Here is a 14,426-nt window from a genome sequence, read left to right on the forward strand (position 1 = left end):
CTTCTCTTTTTTTCTTTTTTAGCAAAAATATCATGCAGTCTTTAGTTCCAAAAACCCTTGGTGGGATCTGATGTTTGTTTGTTTCAGGAGGAAAAAGAAACTCAAAGCCTTGAAATTCTTCTCTCACAATTTTTCTTAAACATTCAAGTCATCCTATTAATACTTTGTACAGCAGAAAGGTCCTTCAGATTTCACATGTGTATATATAAATATAATATATAGAAATATGCATATACATATGTTCAACTTGTATATGTGTATACATATTTTGGAACTGTATCAAAGCCAATTTAATGTGCTCTCAAAATATGGCCCATGATTCCTAGTGGGATGCACATCAATTCACATAGTACAACCAGTAGATAAGGTTGAAAAATCCAAAGGTGATAGGGAAAATGACCCGAGACCACTTGTCAATGGTGCTAACATCGGCCAGATTTGGGATTTTCAACTTGAGCTTGGATGAGCGTCGTCTTAGCCGGCAGTTGGCCCGGCTTCGCATGGCGCTCCGATCCAACGAGTGGTGGCTGAAGCCGTCTCGAGGCGCCATGGGCTTCCTGAACTGGACCCCGGAGCTGTCGAAGGACATGACCGAATTACGAGAGTCACTGACGCTACTTCCGACATCGGAGGGCATCACTTCGTTGTTCATTTCCAGTGTGGTGAGGAGGATGTTTCCATACGCATCCACCTGAAGGGAGAGGAGGGAAAAACATTGAATGTCAGGGGGGGGGGCTGAAACGCCCCGCAAGACCCCCAAATCTATTTACTACTCAAACATCTATTCCAAACCCCCAAAACCCCCTCACCCCAGAGCTCAGGCTAAAGCAAAGTGCAGGGATGATATGGAATGTCAATTCTTGCATGCCTCCAAAAAATGTCTAAATAGTTAAAAGTCACATTTTCATTTTTAAAGATATTTACTGTACTGCATTAGTGACTATTCACTTGAAATAAAGTGACACAAATAATTTGAACAGCCTTATCATCTGACTATTCTGACCGCTGTCCCACAGCTCATATGATTTCTAAATACATGTACCCCGACTTTTCTTTGTTCCTCGAGATACAGATTTCTTCGTTGTGTAAATGACCTGAAGGTGTTGGTTTGAAACGGCACGGAAATGGAGTCCTTGCAATGTGAAAGAAAAATGGAGAGAACATTAAAGTGGCTATAGAATACTGGTAGGTAAAGCACATTTTCCAAAAATCACAGAATGCATAAAGACAAAGTTAAAAACACGGGGCTTCATTCACTCTAACCATCTCGGCACGTGCCACCGAACAATTTTTTTACCCCCTTTTTCTTGTATTTTGCCATTTGCCGCCACCCGATTAAGACACAAGTCGGAAAGTGCACGTTAAAGGACGCGGTGGTGGTGTGAGAGTGAATCAAGCCCACGGCATAAACGTAGCTCACAACAAGAAATGAGAATGTTTGCACCACTGCTGATCCAGATGAATCACTACCTCAATGGAAAGGGCTGCGCTCGAGAGGAGAAGCAGAGTCAGTGCTTGAGGGGAAAGCAATGGGTGAAGGTGGGAGAATTTAGACCTTTGGCTGTGGCGGCATTGGTATGCTTCTGGAAAGATTACTTTGGGGAGCTATGTGTCACTCTTAGAGTAAGAAGGACTTTGGATGGGGGGGGGGTCTGATATTAAACAGATAGTTGTTTCACACTTGAATTCTGGCTGATGTGGAGAAGGAGAGTAGAAGAGAGAGGGAGAGGATGAAGATGCAAACCTGTTCCCTCAGGCGCTTCTCTTCGTATCTTGGGCGCTCGTTGTTAGCTTTGTTCAGCCGCTCATTGATTTTCTTCTGTTGCTGGGGGCCCCGGCCAAAGAACACGTAATTTACAAAGGCATATTCAAGCAGGGCCAGGAACACAAACACAAAACAGCCCATGAGGTAGACGTCGATGGCTTTCACATACGGGATCTTTGGGAGAGTCTCCCTAAGGTGGGTGTTAATTGTTGTCATGGTAAGCACCGTTGTCACACCTAAGTGTAGCACACACAAAAAACAAAAATAAATTTTTTGTCAAGACACATCAGTGGAAGGTAATTATATTTACTTCCAGGAACACATTTGCAGTTTTTAGTATGCATATTTATGTATGGGATAATGAACGACCCACCACTAACAACATCTCACCGAAGTGAATCCAGCATCGGATATACAGAGCCCCTTCTCATCCCACAGAGTCATGACACGCAAAGTACCCCTCCCTGTCTGTATGAGACATGGCGGGTTGACAACTAACTAACTTCAACCCCAAACTTAACCACTACCAAACCTCTGTCGGTGATGTTCATGTAGCAGGCCGGAGGTTTAACAATGGAGTCTAGGGAACACCCGCAGCATCACCTTACAGACGCCGAAGGGTACCTTACATGTCATATATCCACACCTTGGCAAAAGTTTCAGTATATGATGCCTTGGGATGACAATGCATCAAAAACCTACTTTAATCTGTTCAGACAAATTTCACGTGCTGAAATTAGCCTCTTTTTTTCTCTCTCTCTCACATTCTATCCATCTTTCTCTTTCATTCTATCCCCTATCTCGCTTGCTCTCTTGCCCTCTCACTCTTTCTTTCTCTCATTTTATCCCTTTCTCTTTCTACCCCCCCTCTCTCTATATATATATATTTATAGTTTTTTTCTAATTAATCAATTTATTCATTAATTATCTTTATGGAATATAATTTCTTAAGTAAAGTCAGAGGAGCCCAAAACATTTTAATTCATGCTGATACCTCAACACCTCAAGATCTTTATCATCTCAATCCTTCTACACTCAGCACCTTCGTGATCTTGAAAAATGACCCACAAAATATTTTTTCAGTGTTATTTTATGACCGTTGAATTCTGTGAAAATTAATGTGGGTGAAATGATTTCCTCCCAGGTTCCTGGGAAAAAAAACCAAAACCCTGTCATATGATTCTATGGCCCTCTTGTACACATGCAGATGTGTAGCTCTGGTAATATCTCAGTACAAATTTATTTTGCCTGTGATGTTCCTAGACAAGTCCAGACAGCATCTATAGCGAAGACTGGAATGGGCAAGATAGATAACATAGGTAGGGTCCCGTCCAAGAGAAGCTGAGCTCATGGGATAGATGTCACTTAGTTCAAAAAAATGTCAGGAAATGTTGTATCAACTGCCTACGTATCATAAATTCAAAAACGTTTGAATGTGGTTTGAGCTTCACTGTCTAAAACTCCACATATAGATACAGCAGTGCATGCAGGGATTGAATATAAATGTGCTGTGGCTTGTGAGCTGCCATTTGCCCATTGCTGCTCGATGCAATCAAAAGCATACAGAATGTGCAAGGTGTGCCTAAGGTCCAATTCTTAGACCACAAAGAACATATGCAGGTGGACACCCGCACAGGATGACCTACCTAGTGAATGCCTACTGTATGTATAAGTGTACATGTGTCACACAAAATATGGCTGACAAAGGTTGTGGACAATGTAGGCTTTTGGTACACACTGGTGTGCTTGGAGTATGAAAGGTAAAGGACTATGGACTGTCCGTATACGTGTACGTTCCCTATTTTGAGACTATACGAGCCCCTTGGCCTGTGCATTGCTAATATTGCAGCGCCAAGTGCTGATATTTTCCGCATTTGAAAGGTAACTGCAAAAATACTACAAATCATCCAAATGTAACGACCGCGAATGACTAGACCCCTAACCCTTGGCTAATGGGTCGGACCCTTTAGTTGACTGGAATGTAACAAATTCAGGGGCAACCAGGAAGTTAACATCGGGTCGCCCGCACCACAGGTGACTGCGCTACCCAGTCAACTAAAGGGTCTGACCCGTTAGCCAAGGGCTAACGAGTCAAGTCATTTGTGGTCGTTACACAGACCCCCTGCTTTAGGAAGTGCGTCCCTGCGCCGCAGCATATCAGCTCCCTCACGCCTATGGATGCGCGCCCTTCCGATGGCCTCACTGTCTCACCATCCCACTTCTGACACCAAGGTAGCAAATTCAGGGGCAGCTGGGAACCGAACCTGGGTTGCCCGCACCATGGGTGACTGCGCTAACCAGTCAACTAAAGGGTCTGACCAACTAAAAGATCTGACCCGTTAGCCAAGGGCTAGTGAGTCTAGTCATTCCTGGTCGTTACACTACCCACCTCCTTTGGGAAGTGCGTCCCCATGGTTCAGCATATTAGCTGCCTCGTGCCTCTGGGCTAAAGGGTCTGACCCTTTAGTTGACTGGTTAATGTGGTCGCCCGTGGTCTGGGCTACCCGGGTTCGGTTCCAAGCTGCGGTGGATTCCCAGTTGCCCCTGAATTCACTGCATTGGTGTCAGAAGTGGGATGGTGAGACCGTGAGGCCATCAGAAGCGCGTACACCCAGAGGCGTGAGGGCGCTGATATGCTGAAGCGCGGGGATGTGCTTCCCGAAGGAGGGGGCTAGTGTAACGACCACGAATGACTAGACTGCTAGCCCTCGGCTAACGGGTCAGACCCTTTAGCTGACTGGAATGTAGCGAATTCAGGGGCAGCCAGGAAGTGAACCCGGGTCATCCGCACCACGGCCACTGCGCTAACCAGTCAACTAAAGGGTCCAACCCATTAGCCAAGGGCTAGGAGTCTATTTATTCGTGGTCATTACAAAAACACCAAAATTTCTGTAAAAAAAACCCAGAAGAATAAAACCTTTTACAGAGTATTTGTATGGTGATACAACCTTGTGGAGTGATGTAACATTAGTTATATTATGCGAGGGGCTGTAAGAATGTACACATACAATGTAATATGAGTGAACTCACCCCTCAGAGATCTTTTGGGACTGAAAAAACATTCCCATAATTGTGCATCTTCAATTTGCTCAGTTGCTAGTGTTTCCAGTGATTTTGTTAGCATTGTGACCTCACGTCTCTCACATATTAGTACCGTTGTAAGAACGTCAGATGGGAGCAACCAAAATACCACGGGAGATATATGGCCAAATGACAATGATTGATGTAACTTGCAGCCTACTGGCTTTCTATTGATTCAGTCAATTATCACAGTGGAAAAAATTGCATGAAAACTAGAATATTGACAAAATGTCCTTTTTTTCCCTCCCATATTCACGACCTGCTTAATTAGAATTATAATCAATTTAGAATGATAAATTATAATCAAGGTAAGGTCAATACTTAAATTACTTTGTGTACAAGTAAATGAATTCAATCTGGCGTGTAAGAGCAATGTATTGTGTTATTGGGATGATACGGCAACCTTGTGGTTACTTTGCTCGTTGCTTTCATCGGAAACACTGTGAAGTTAAAGAATACAGTAGCGACCGTGTCTCACCCAGGGCCACCCGAGCTGCAGAGGCATCATAATTGATCCAGAAGGAAACCCAGGAGAGGATGGTGATCAAGATGGAGGGCATATATGTCTGCAGGATGAAATAGCCAATGTTCCTCTTAATCCTGAAACTCAGCGACAGCCTGGGATATGAACCTTAAAGGAGAGAGGATGGAGTGATAGATTGAAGACAAGCGAGGCAGAGGAAACACATCAGTAAAAATGAGAGAAGGGGGAAATGTTGGCACAACTTAAAGACTTCCAAAGTCTGCACTTTGACAACGCGCAGGATAGTCATTTCTCCATTTGTTCAGACGGAGCACTTAATTTCCCCAAAGCGATGGATTCCTTTCCAGGGACAAGTTCGATTCCAATTAAACATGGCAGAAAGTCGCAAACACGGCAGATTTTTCTGCAACCCCCTATCTCAGCAGGCAGCTCCAGCATCCCTCTGAGAATTGTCACAGAGAATTGCTCTGCCTTTCTTTAGCACTTTCTCTGTCCTCTAAACATCACCAAAAGGGCATTTAAAAAGGCGCGTAATTGGAAAGTATGTCTTTACACTACATGAGCCAGAATAATATATATATATCTAGTCCCGGGGTACAGTAAATCATCCTACTGTGCATGCATTTTACAGGGAAACATGTCAGCCGGTTGTGGCATGACATTAATTGGTCTGTTGAATGCACTAATGCAAACAACCAGAGAAAGAAGATGCTGATGCAAAAACAACACATTCACCGCAGAAAGACCCACATATATATATAGGAGCAATGGAGTGAGAATAGAGCGGGATAGATAGATAGATAGATAGATAGATAGATAGATAGATAGATAGATAGATAGATAGATAGATAGATAGATAGATAGATAGAGATGAGACTTTGAGAAATGAGGAAAAAAGTCCTGATGTAAACATGATGGTTTCTAAATGGTTATCTCCTAGTTTCATGGAAAACACAATGGTATATACACTACCGTTCAAAAGTTTGGGATCACCCAAACAATTTTGTGTTTTCCATGAAAAGTCACACTTATTCACCACCATATGTTGTGAAATGAATAGAAAATAGAGTCAAGACATTGACAAGGTTAGAAATAATGATTTGTATTTGAAATAAGATTTTTTTTACATCAAACTTTGCTTTCGTCAAAGAATCCTCCATTTGCAGCAATTACAGCATTGCAGACCTTTGGCATTCTAGCTGTTAATTTGTTGAGGTAATCTGGAGAAATTGCACCCCACGCTTCCAGAAGCAGCTCCCACAAGTTGGATTGGTTGGATGGGCACTTCTTTGAGCAGATTGAGTTTCTGGAGCATCACATTTGTGGGGTCAATTAAACGCTCAAAATGGCCAGAAAAAGAGAACTTTCATCTGAAACTCGACAGTCTATTCTTGTTCTTAGAAATGAAGGCTATTCCATGCGAGAAATTGCTAAGAAATTGAAGATTTCCTACACCGGTGTGTACTACTCCCTTCAGAGGACAGCACAAACAGGCTCTAACCAGAGTAGAAAAAGAAGTGGGAGGCCGCGTTGCACAACTGAGCAAGAAGATAAGTACATTAGAGTCTCTAGTTTGAGAAACAGACGCCTCACAGGTCCCCAACTGGCATCTTCATTAAATAGTACCTGTTAGAGCCTGTTTGTGCTGTCCTCTGAAGGGAGTAGTACACACCGGTGTAGGAAATCTTCAATTTCTTAGCAATTTCTCGCATGGAATAGCCTTCATTTCTAAGAACAAGAATAGACTGTCGAGTTTCAGATGAAAGTTCTCTTTTTCTGGCCATTTTGAGCGTTTAATTGACCCCACAAATGTGATGCTCCAGAAACTCAATCTGCTCAAAGAAGTGCCCATCCAACCAATCCAACTTGTGGGAGCTGCTTCTGGAAGCGTGGGGTGCAATTTCTCCAGATTACCTCAACAAATTAACAGCTAGAATGCCAAAGGTCTGCAATGCTGTAATTGCTGCAAATGGAGGATTCTTTGACGAAAGCAAAGTTTGATGTAAAAAAAATCTTATTTCAAATACAAATCATTATTTCTAACCTTGTCAATGTCTTGACTCTATTTTCTATTCATTTCACAACATATGGTGGTGAATAAGTGTGACTTTTCATGGAAAACACGAAATTGTTTGGGTGATCCCAAACTTTTGAACGGTAGTGTATATTGCTTTTATCTCCAGAATCCTGTAAATCTTCAAATAAATCTATATCTCAGCATATGTTTTTATCAAGACCGTAGTAAATAGAAATGTGCAAATGCAGAACACAAAAATACATTAATAGCAGTGCCATTTTCTAAATGTTGAAAAATTATGAAACGCAACAATTTCATTTAAATTCTTGTTTTGTCTGCCTTTTGCCTTTGGGAGTTGTGAATCTGCTGAAATTATATTATTGGCACATTTGCTAATAATAATTTTGCAAAGCTTGCATATTTTTTCTTAAAAAAAAAAAAAGATTTGTCCAGAATGGATTTGCATGCTTCAGAGCTGAGGTTGAACTTTCTGCATCACACAAAATGGCCAACTTAATCTGTGTACTGACAACATTGCTGTGCAATGTGTGGCAATGACATGTCTCTGACAATAATGCAAGTGCAACCCTATGTCCCTGTCCTCAGATCATTACACACATTACTGTACTTGCCATTTAAAACGATTCTGTGGACATAACTAATGATGGAGCTTTCTGGTGTGTTTTTATCACATAAAATGATGTTTCAACCATCAATAAAAGTTAAACTGTATATGCTCAGAAGTCGAGCTGGCAGTTTGATATCCATCAATCAAACATAGCTTCTCAACTTCCCTCAGCTGAACACACAACCCAGTGCTATATGGAAATGGAGTCGTGATTTGCTCCTTTCATTGGCAAAACTCTATCTTCAGATTTGTTTATAATGATGTTCCCAATTTTAGCAATAATGCACATACCATATATGTGTAGCCTAAAACAATGGTCTCATACATGGAGTGGAGAGATGGATGCAGAGATGTTGTAGTTTATGTGTGAGTGAGGATGACTTGCTGAGTGTGATGGGCACATTCACCCTGATCAGGGTTTACCATAGAAGTTCTTACCTGTGATAAACCTGACTTCTCTGGAAACCAAGCGGATGTCGACAATAGAAAACTGAGGTAGCTCTAATTTGTCGACCCCTGTCACAGCGTTATCTCCACCTTGCCAGAAGAACACTATGTCATCTGTGGTGTAACCATCTGCGTCAAGGTCACGGGGAATTGGCAGAGAAGTGGAGAGGAAAATAAAAACATGAAGAGCATGGGTTCAGTGGCACAATTAGTATCCGTAAACAACCATGAAGACAGTCGTGTTTCTACTCAAGCATCGCAGTGGGAGCAGGATGATCGCTTGCATACCCGATCATGTTTTATATTCAAAAGTAATTTAATTGTCACAAGTTTTGACCATCCCCTAAAATGACGACATAACTTGTTCTCAGGCTCTTAAAAAGATGGCCTCTGTAATGGCATCAAACGGTGGCCTCAAGACAAGTAAGCCCCACTTGGTTGCCGCATTTTGCTAATATTTAGTTGTTAGTCCTATGCTTGGTTGTGTGTGCATTTGAGTTGTGTGGGAATAGGAGGCCTGATTAGCATACAAGCTCGCGACTACTCTCGCCATCGTATACATACAACGGCGGGATATGCTTTCCTGAAATGGAAATATGTTAAAAACAAAAGAAGATTTACAACAACGATGCATTTGCAGCATTTTTACTGAACAAGTGACTACTTGATACCACCACCCCACCCCCATGTTAGTGGTAGCTAACAGTTTGCTATGTTTAGTTAGCTTGGCAAACTGGTGTGCACAACATCGACCAGCGTGCCAAAGCTTTGGTGACGAAGCGCCACTGAGTGGTCCCACCCAACAAAAAAATTTTTTTTTTTTAGCAAATAATTATGAAATATACCTTTAAGGCTGCTGTTTCACACCATTACATATTCTACCTTAAGTACTCAGGCGAAAATACCCTCAAATTAGAAATAAGTTTGTATCAAAATTGAGATATTGCATCAATTTGCATATTTCAAAATAAAACGACTGGCGTTCTGTTCAACGTAACTTGTAAGATGAGAGAAGCAAAATGAAACTTCACCCCCCAACCGCGAGGCTCTGCAAACAAGCACAAGGCTCTGCAAACAAGCCACCTCTTCTGTTCACGTTTCTTGTGTTTCTACTACCCTAGAACCATTCTGCTCAAAGAAAAAAAAATCATATTTGCTATAGTTCCCTATACTAACTCAAAGAAATACCTGTGTTGAGTTCAAAAACGATGCTAGGTGTAGGCATCACTTAAGCACAACACATTAAGCATCCCATTTGCTTAGGGGCAAAACAACACCAGCAGATCCTCATTGCGCTATTATTAGATGACTGAGGATGAAATGAAGGCAAAGAGCCTGGGCAGGGACGTGAATCAGATCATCGAGGTAGCTTTATGCTATCTAATGTAACCTACATTTTTCTTCACTCATGACTTTGTGTAACAAGACAAACTTTTAAGACTTTGCAGGAGCCAACACATCCAGTCTTGCTACAACCTCTCACCGCTGCCTGCTCATATTACTTTTTCCTTTTTTTTCCTCCCCCAGTAAATTTTATTTTCATCTTTGACTTTAACAAAGGCCAAAACTGTTTTCTTGTATTTGTCTAACGTATGCTGCATGTGGGGGTTGTTGTCATCCAAGTAGGAGGATATTTGGGTGGGGGATTTCCAAACAGGGTTTCTCCCCATTAAAACAAGCCCTTTTATGTAGGTCGGGTTCATTCTGTGCAAGATTGCGGGTCGTACCAGAACAAACTGGAGCTTGCTAGTGCGGTATATATTCCCATATACTAAATACTAAATTAATGTGGCTATGCTCCTCACTTTGCCTCATAAGATCTGCTGCCCAGGTTCTTGTGGAGCTCACTGTAACACTACATGAATTATGACAAAGGTATGCATGAATATGCATTAGCGTGTGTCACAGTGAATTAGTCTCTGTGACTCTCTCAAGGGGTATAATACAACTGACGGTGGAATTAAGAGTGACCTCGGAGGTAGATTTATGTCAATAATCTAGTTTCTACATTTGCTGCAGAGCCATATCTCAGTTGGAAAGGTGCCGCTATATTTCACCTTCTACTACCCTTGTCTAGCTCCTGACTATATCGCACCCTATAAACAGAAGAGCACAGAATTCACCCCCTTTAAATCTCTCTGGGATTATAGGGTAAGGAACAGTGACCGTCAGTGAAATTGACCAAGCCGGTACGCACTTAATCAATCAGGTTGATATTTATTGAGCACTCTTCCCGGTAGCGTTATGCATCCCACCTACATGATTCGAAAATAGCGGAAACTACAGCAGATTTCTATTTCGCGGCTTATACATATTTCACACCTAACTGGATGCCCCAAGCATAAAAAAAAAGGTCACCCCTTTCAAAATAAGCAGCAATAACAAAAATATCTGGTATACTGAACAAGCATGCTCGCTGTTAAGGTGGTCAGTGAACCTGTTAATGAGACATCCGTTAATGTGAAGCGATTACTATAGTTATTTGTTTATTTATTTTTTGTATTATTTTTATATCCGGTTGGGTAGCTTGTTAGCAATTCACCGAGCCTTCAATAATAAAAAGGCAGCACAGACTTGAATTATACACTGTGTAGGTTTAGCCAAACAATCTAAGCAGTGTTGATAGATCCAATAAAGTACGCCCGCTTTATTGACTGCTATGCCAACTCTCGTGGTAACAAGGGAGTTAGCCATCTTTTTTTTTCTTGTTTTCTCTCTTTTTATGTACATGTACTTTTTTTTAAAGACTTTTATTTTTATTTTTAGATCGGAACAACGTACATTTTAGCATAACTACTGCATCGCTAAGGGTAATTATAAATCACCTTTTATATATAAAAAGAGTAAGTGCACAGAATCCAGTATGTGACTTTAGCGTTCTTCATCTGGAGGTTAATACTAAAACAAAACAACTGCATAGGTGTGGAGATTTCCGTTTCTCAAGAGTTTCGCAATCATTTTTGAGTTTAAAGTTTTTTTTCCCCCTCCCTGTATAAGATGAGAATCATGTGCTATATGTCCCATCCTTTTCACTCTTGTTTTATAAAGCCCTTGACAGAAAATGCTGAACCTTGTTATATCCGGAGCATATGCTGCATGCTGCCCCCCGGTCCCCATCAGACAGCATATCAATCCTTCCTCTACAGGGGTCCCTACTGATTTGACATTTTTTGCTGGTCGACTTAAAAATAATGCTTTGCAAGGTTGTTCCGGTAAATTTCACTATTGTGCAATACAAGGGCCAGTTCACCGACAATTGTTGCAAGTGTTCACTAAGTCACACCTTAAAATGGCTCACAAATCGTCATTACAACGACATAATTGAATCATACTGAATGGTGGATGTGTTGAGGCCATCACTTGATATGATAATTTAGGGCCTGTTTGATTAATAGGTTAGCAATAATGCATTGGTCCGGCAAGGCCCCAAAATTAGGTTTTCTCTTGCAGCCTTTAGAGTTCCTTCTGTCAGGCCATGGGGATTTGCCATCAATACCTTTGGCAGTCGCTTTCCACTTTATCTGCACTTGTCAATTGATTCATTGGCTTTGGGGTTAACAAGTGCAGAACAAATAGCTCACGTGTGCAGAAATGCCAATAATCATACCAAATGGCTGCTTTGAATATTCAGTAACACTTTACAATAGGGGTACATTATAAGCATTAACTAATGTTAATTAACAGTTAACCAATGTGTCAAGTAAAGAAAGCCACTTTATTTTGTCGTTGTACAGTTGTTGAGTTGCAATGAACGTGTTCTCTGCATCTAACCCATCCTATTGTATAGCAGCAGTGGGCAGCTGCAGCGCCCGGGGACCCACTCCAGTTCTTCTTTCCATTGCCTTGCTCAGGGGCACAGACAGGAGGATTAACCCTAACATGCATGTCTTTTTGATGGTGGGAGGAAACCAGAGCACCCGGAGGAAACCCACGTCGACACAGGGAGAACATGCAAACTCCACACAGAAAGGGCCTGGGGTTCGAACCCAGCACCTTCTTGCTGTGAGGCAACACTGCTAACCACTGGGCCACCGTGTCACTGATTTACTAATGGTGTTTATCATTAAGTAATATTAGTTAGTACCTTAATAAACCTGTAAACCTTTAATAACTGTTAACAAGAGACATTAATTAACATTTAGCTGATGCTTATTACTGCATTAACTATTGTTAATTAATGTTCCCTTATTGTAAAGTGTTACCAGATATTCTACATGGTTGGTCTTTAGAACAGCTTCTCCAACTTATCAGAGTAATACCTTGTTACACATGTTCTGTGTACACATCCAGCTCCTTTTTCCAACACAAAAAAACAACAAATTAAAAAAAAAAAAAAAACATCCTGCCTCTGTCAGAGGTACCATTTTGGGATTTTAACATATTGCTTGACACCCACTTTTAGTCAATTTAGAAGCAGGCCATTGAGGGGTAGGGGATGAGGAGGATAGTTAATGGGTTAGCAAGTGGCGGCGTCAGAAATTAGTTTTCGTTTTGACAACTTACAGCTTTCAATTTCCAGGGTGCAGTTTTGTTCATCCAGAGGATACCTCCTCAGGTCCATCATGCAAGCGGCTGTGGTGGTTATCCTACAAAAAAAATAGACAGCAGCGACACAGACAGTCACAAACAGAGGTTGGGTGAGAAGGTAAGCACTGTTACCATGGTAACCTTTCCTTAAAGCCTATTCTTTATGAATTTCTGCTTTATTGGACAGTAAAAAACTAGAAAGAGCGAGAGAAAAAGGTCAAGAGACAGGACAAGGTGGGTGTCACAGGGGTTTGACTTGCTCTTACGTGCCTTTGCCCGCTGACACATCAGTATAGTCCACTTTTAGACCACCTAATCTGGCCATTATGCTTTATGACAGTAATTATTAGAGTTCGGCTGTTTGATGGAGACATGGAAGGGTCGCTGGATATGGACAGGACAAACTAAGGTTACTTTGCTGAACCTGTTTTTGTGCATCATGTGTGCTCAAAGGAAGCACTTTTGAACCCAGGGTTTATGCAACATACAAGCTTTGTGATAATCCAATTTATGCTGTACCAATATAATCTAAATAAAGGATGAGACAGAAGAGGAATCGTAGGGGAAGAAAAGCAATATAAAATGGCCCAACAGTATTCGAATACTTGTTTTTATGTCCGTTCCTATTGTCAGTCTTTAGCTTTCCATGCCTCATGCAAAATTGGTGCATGTAACACAGACGTGAAATTAATTAAAACAGAAGCAGGTTAATTACACCATATTTCCTGTTCCAAAATGTGAATGGAACCACCAGAAGAAACCAGTTTCTGGATGACTTTAGAGCAAGGTTTTCCTTCCTTGGTAAGCTACTGCTGTGCATTAGATAACCATATGTTGGTAAAGTCAGTGTAAGATATAGTTATAGTATCTTAAACGAGTCGATCAAATCCGTGCACAAAACATAGGAAACCAAATGTACATCAAAACTACACATTACGAAGAATCTAACATATGAAACAAATCATTCCAACAGATCAGAAACAAGAATAGTGCAAAACTTCGAGATTTCCTTCATAAAGGCAGCAAAAGGTTGTGTAGCGGCCATAGCAATAAAAATATACTGAGCGTTACTCAGACCTACGGGCCTCCAATTTAATTTACAAGTCCAGATGATATATAAGGGAAGTGCTTTGTTAAGATCTATGCACTAAACTTTTAATAAGGCTGTTTTAGAAGTATAGTTAATTACCAATTGATTATCATATTGAGTTATTTTAGAGGTAAAAATCTATTTCTGTTGTATGTTGAAGACGTTTGGATGATTGAAATGGTGATGGTTTTGATTAAAATTCAATATTTCAATGGGGGCAATGCGCACATTTTATTTTCGATCTCTGCTGAGCCCCCATTATGAGATTCTCTGAATGGGGGTTTTATTGCTTTTTCCAAGAACTGCCATGTTAGTTTATGAATGATGTATGCATAACGGTATATTCAATTTCAGTAAATCCAGTAGCCCTAGAATACAGCACTGGCT

General features: G+C 41.1%; 1 protein-coding gene across 2 annotated transcripts in view; it reads right to left on the bottom strand.

The window, feature by feature from the left end:
* Nucleotides 1-337: 337 nt before the first annotated feature.
* Nucleotides 338-14,426, bottom strand: part of gabrb4 (gamma-aminobutyric acid type A receptor subunit beta4) — an 83,452-nt gene continuing 69,363 nt past the window's right edge. The window contains exons 5-10 of one of the 2 annotated variants that reach the window (XM_056284498.1): nucleotides 12,926-13,008; nucleotides 8,414-8,551; nucleotides 5,325-5,477; nucleotides 1,745-2,001; nucleotides 1,043-1,132; nucleotides 338-691 (exon numbers count right to left, since the gene is read on the bottom strand). In XM_056284498.1, the coding sequence (XP_056140473.1) occupies nucleotides 338-691; nucleotides 1,043-1,132; nucleotides 1,745-2,001; nucleotides 5,325-5,477; nucleotides 8,414-8,551; nucleotides 12,926-13,008 (1,075 nt within the window). The remainder of the gene's footprint in view (nucleotides 692-1,042; nucleotides 1,133-1,744; nucleotides 2,002-5,324; nucleotides 5,478-8,413; nucleotides 8,552-12,925; nucleotides 13,009-14,426) is intronic. The other variant, XM_056284499.1, reaches the window with a different exon arrangement.

This window comes from Lampris incognitus, chromosome 8 (genome assembly GCF_029633865.1).
Source record: "Lampris incognitus isolate fLamInc1 chromosome 8, fLamInc1.hap2, whole genome shotgun sequence".
NCBI classification, from domain to species: Eukaryota; Metazoa; Chordata; class Actinopteri; order Lampriformes; family Lampridae; genus Lampris; species Lampris incognitus.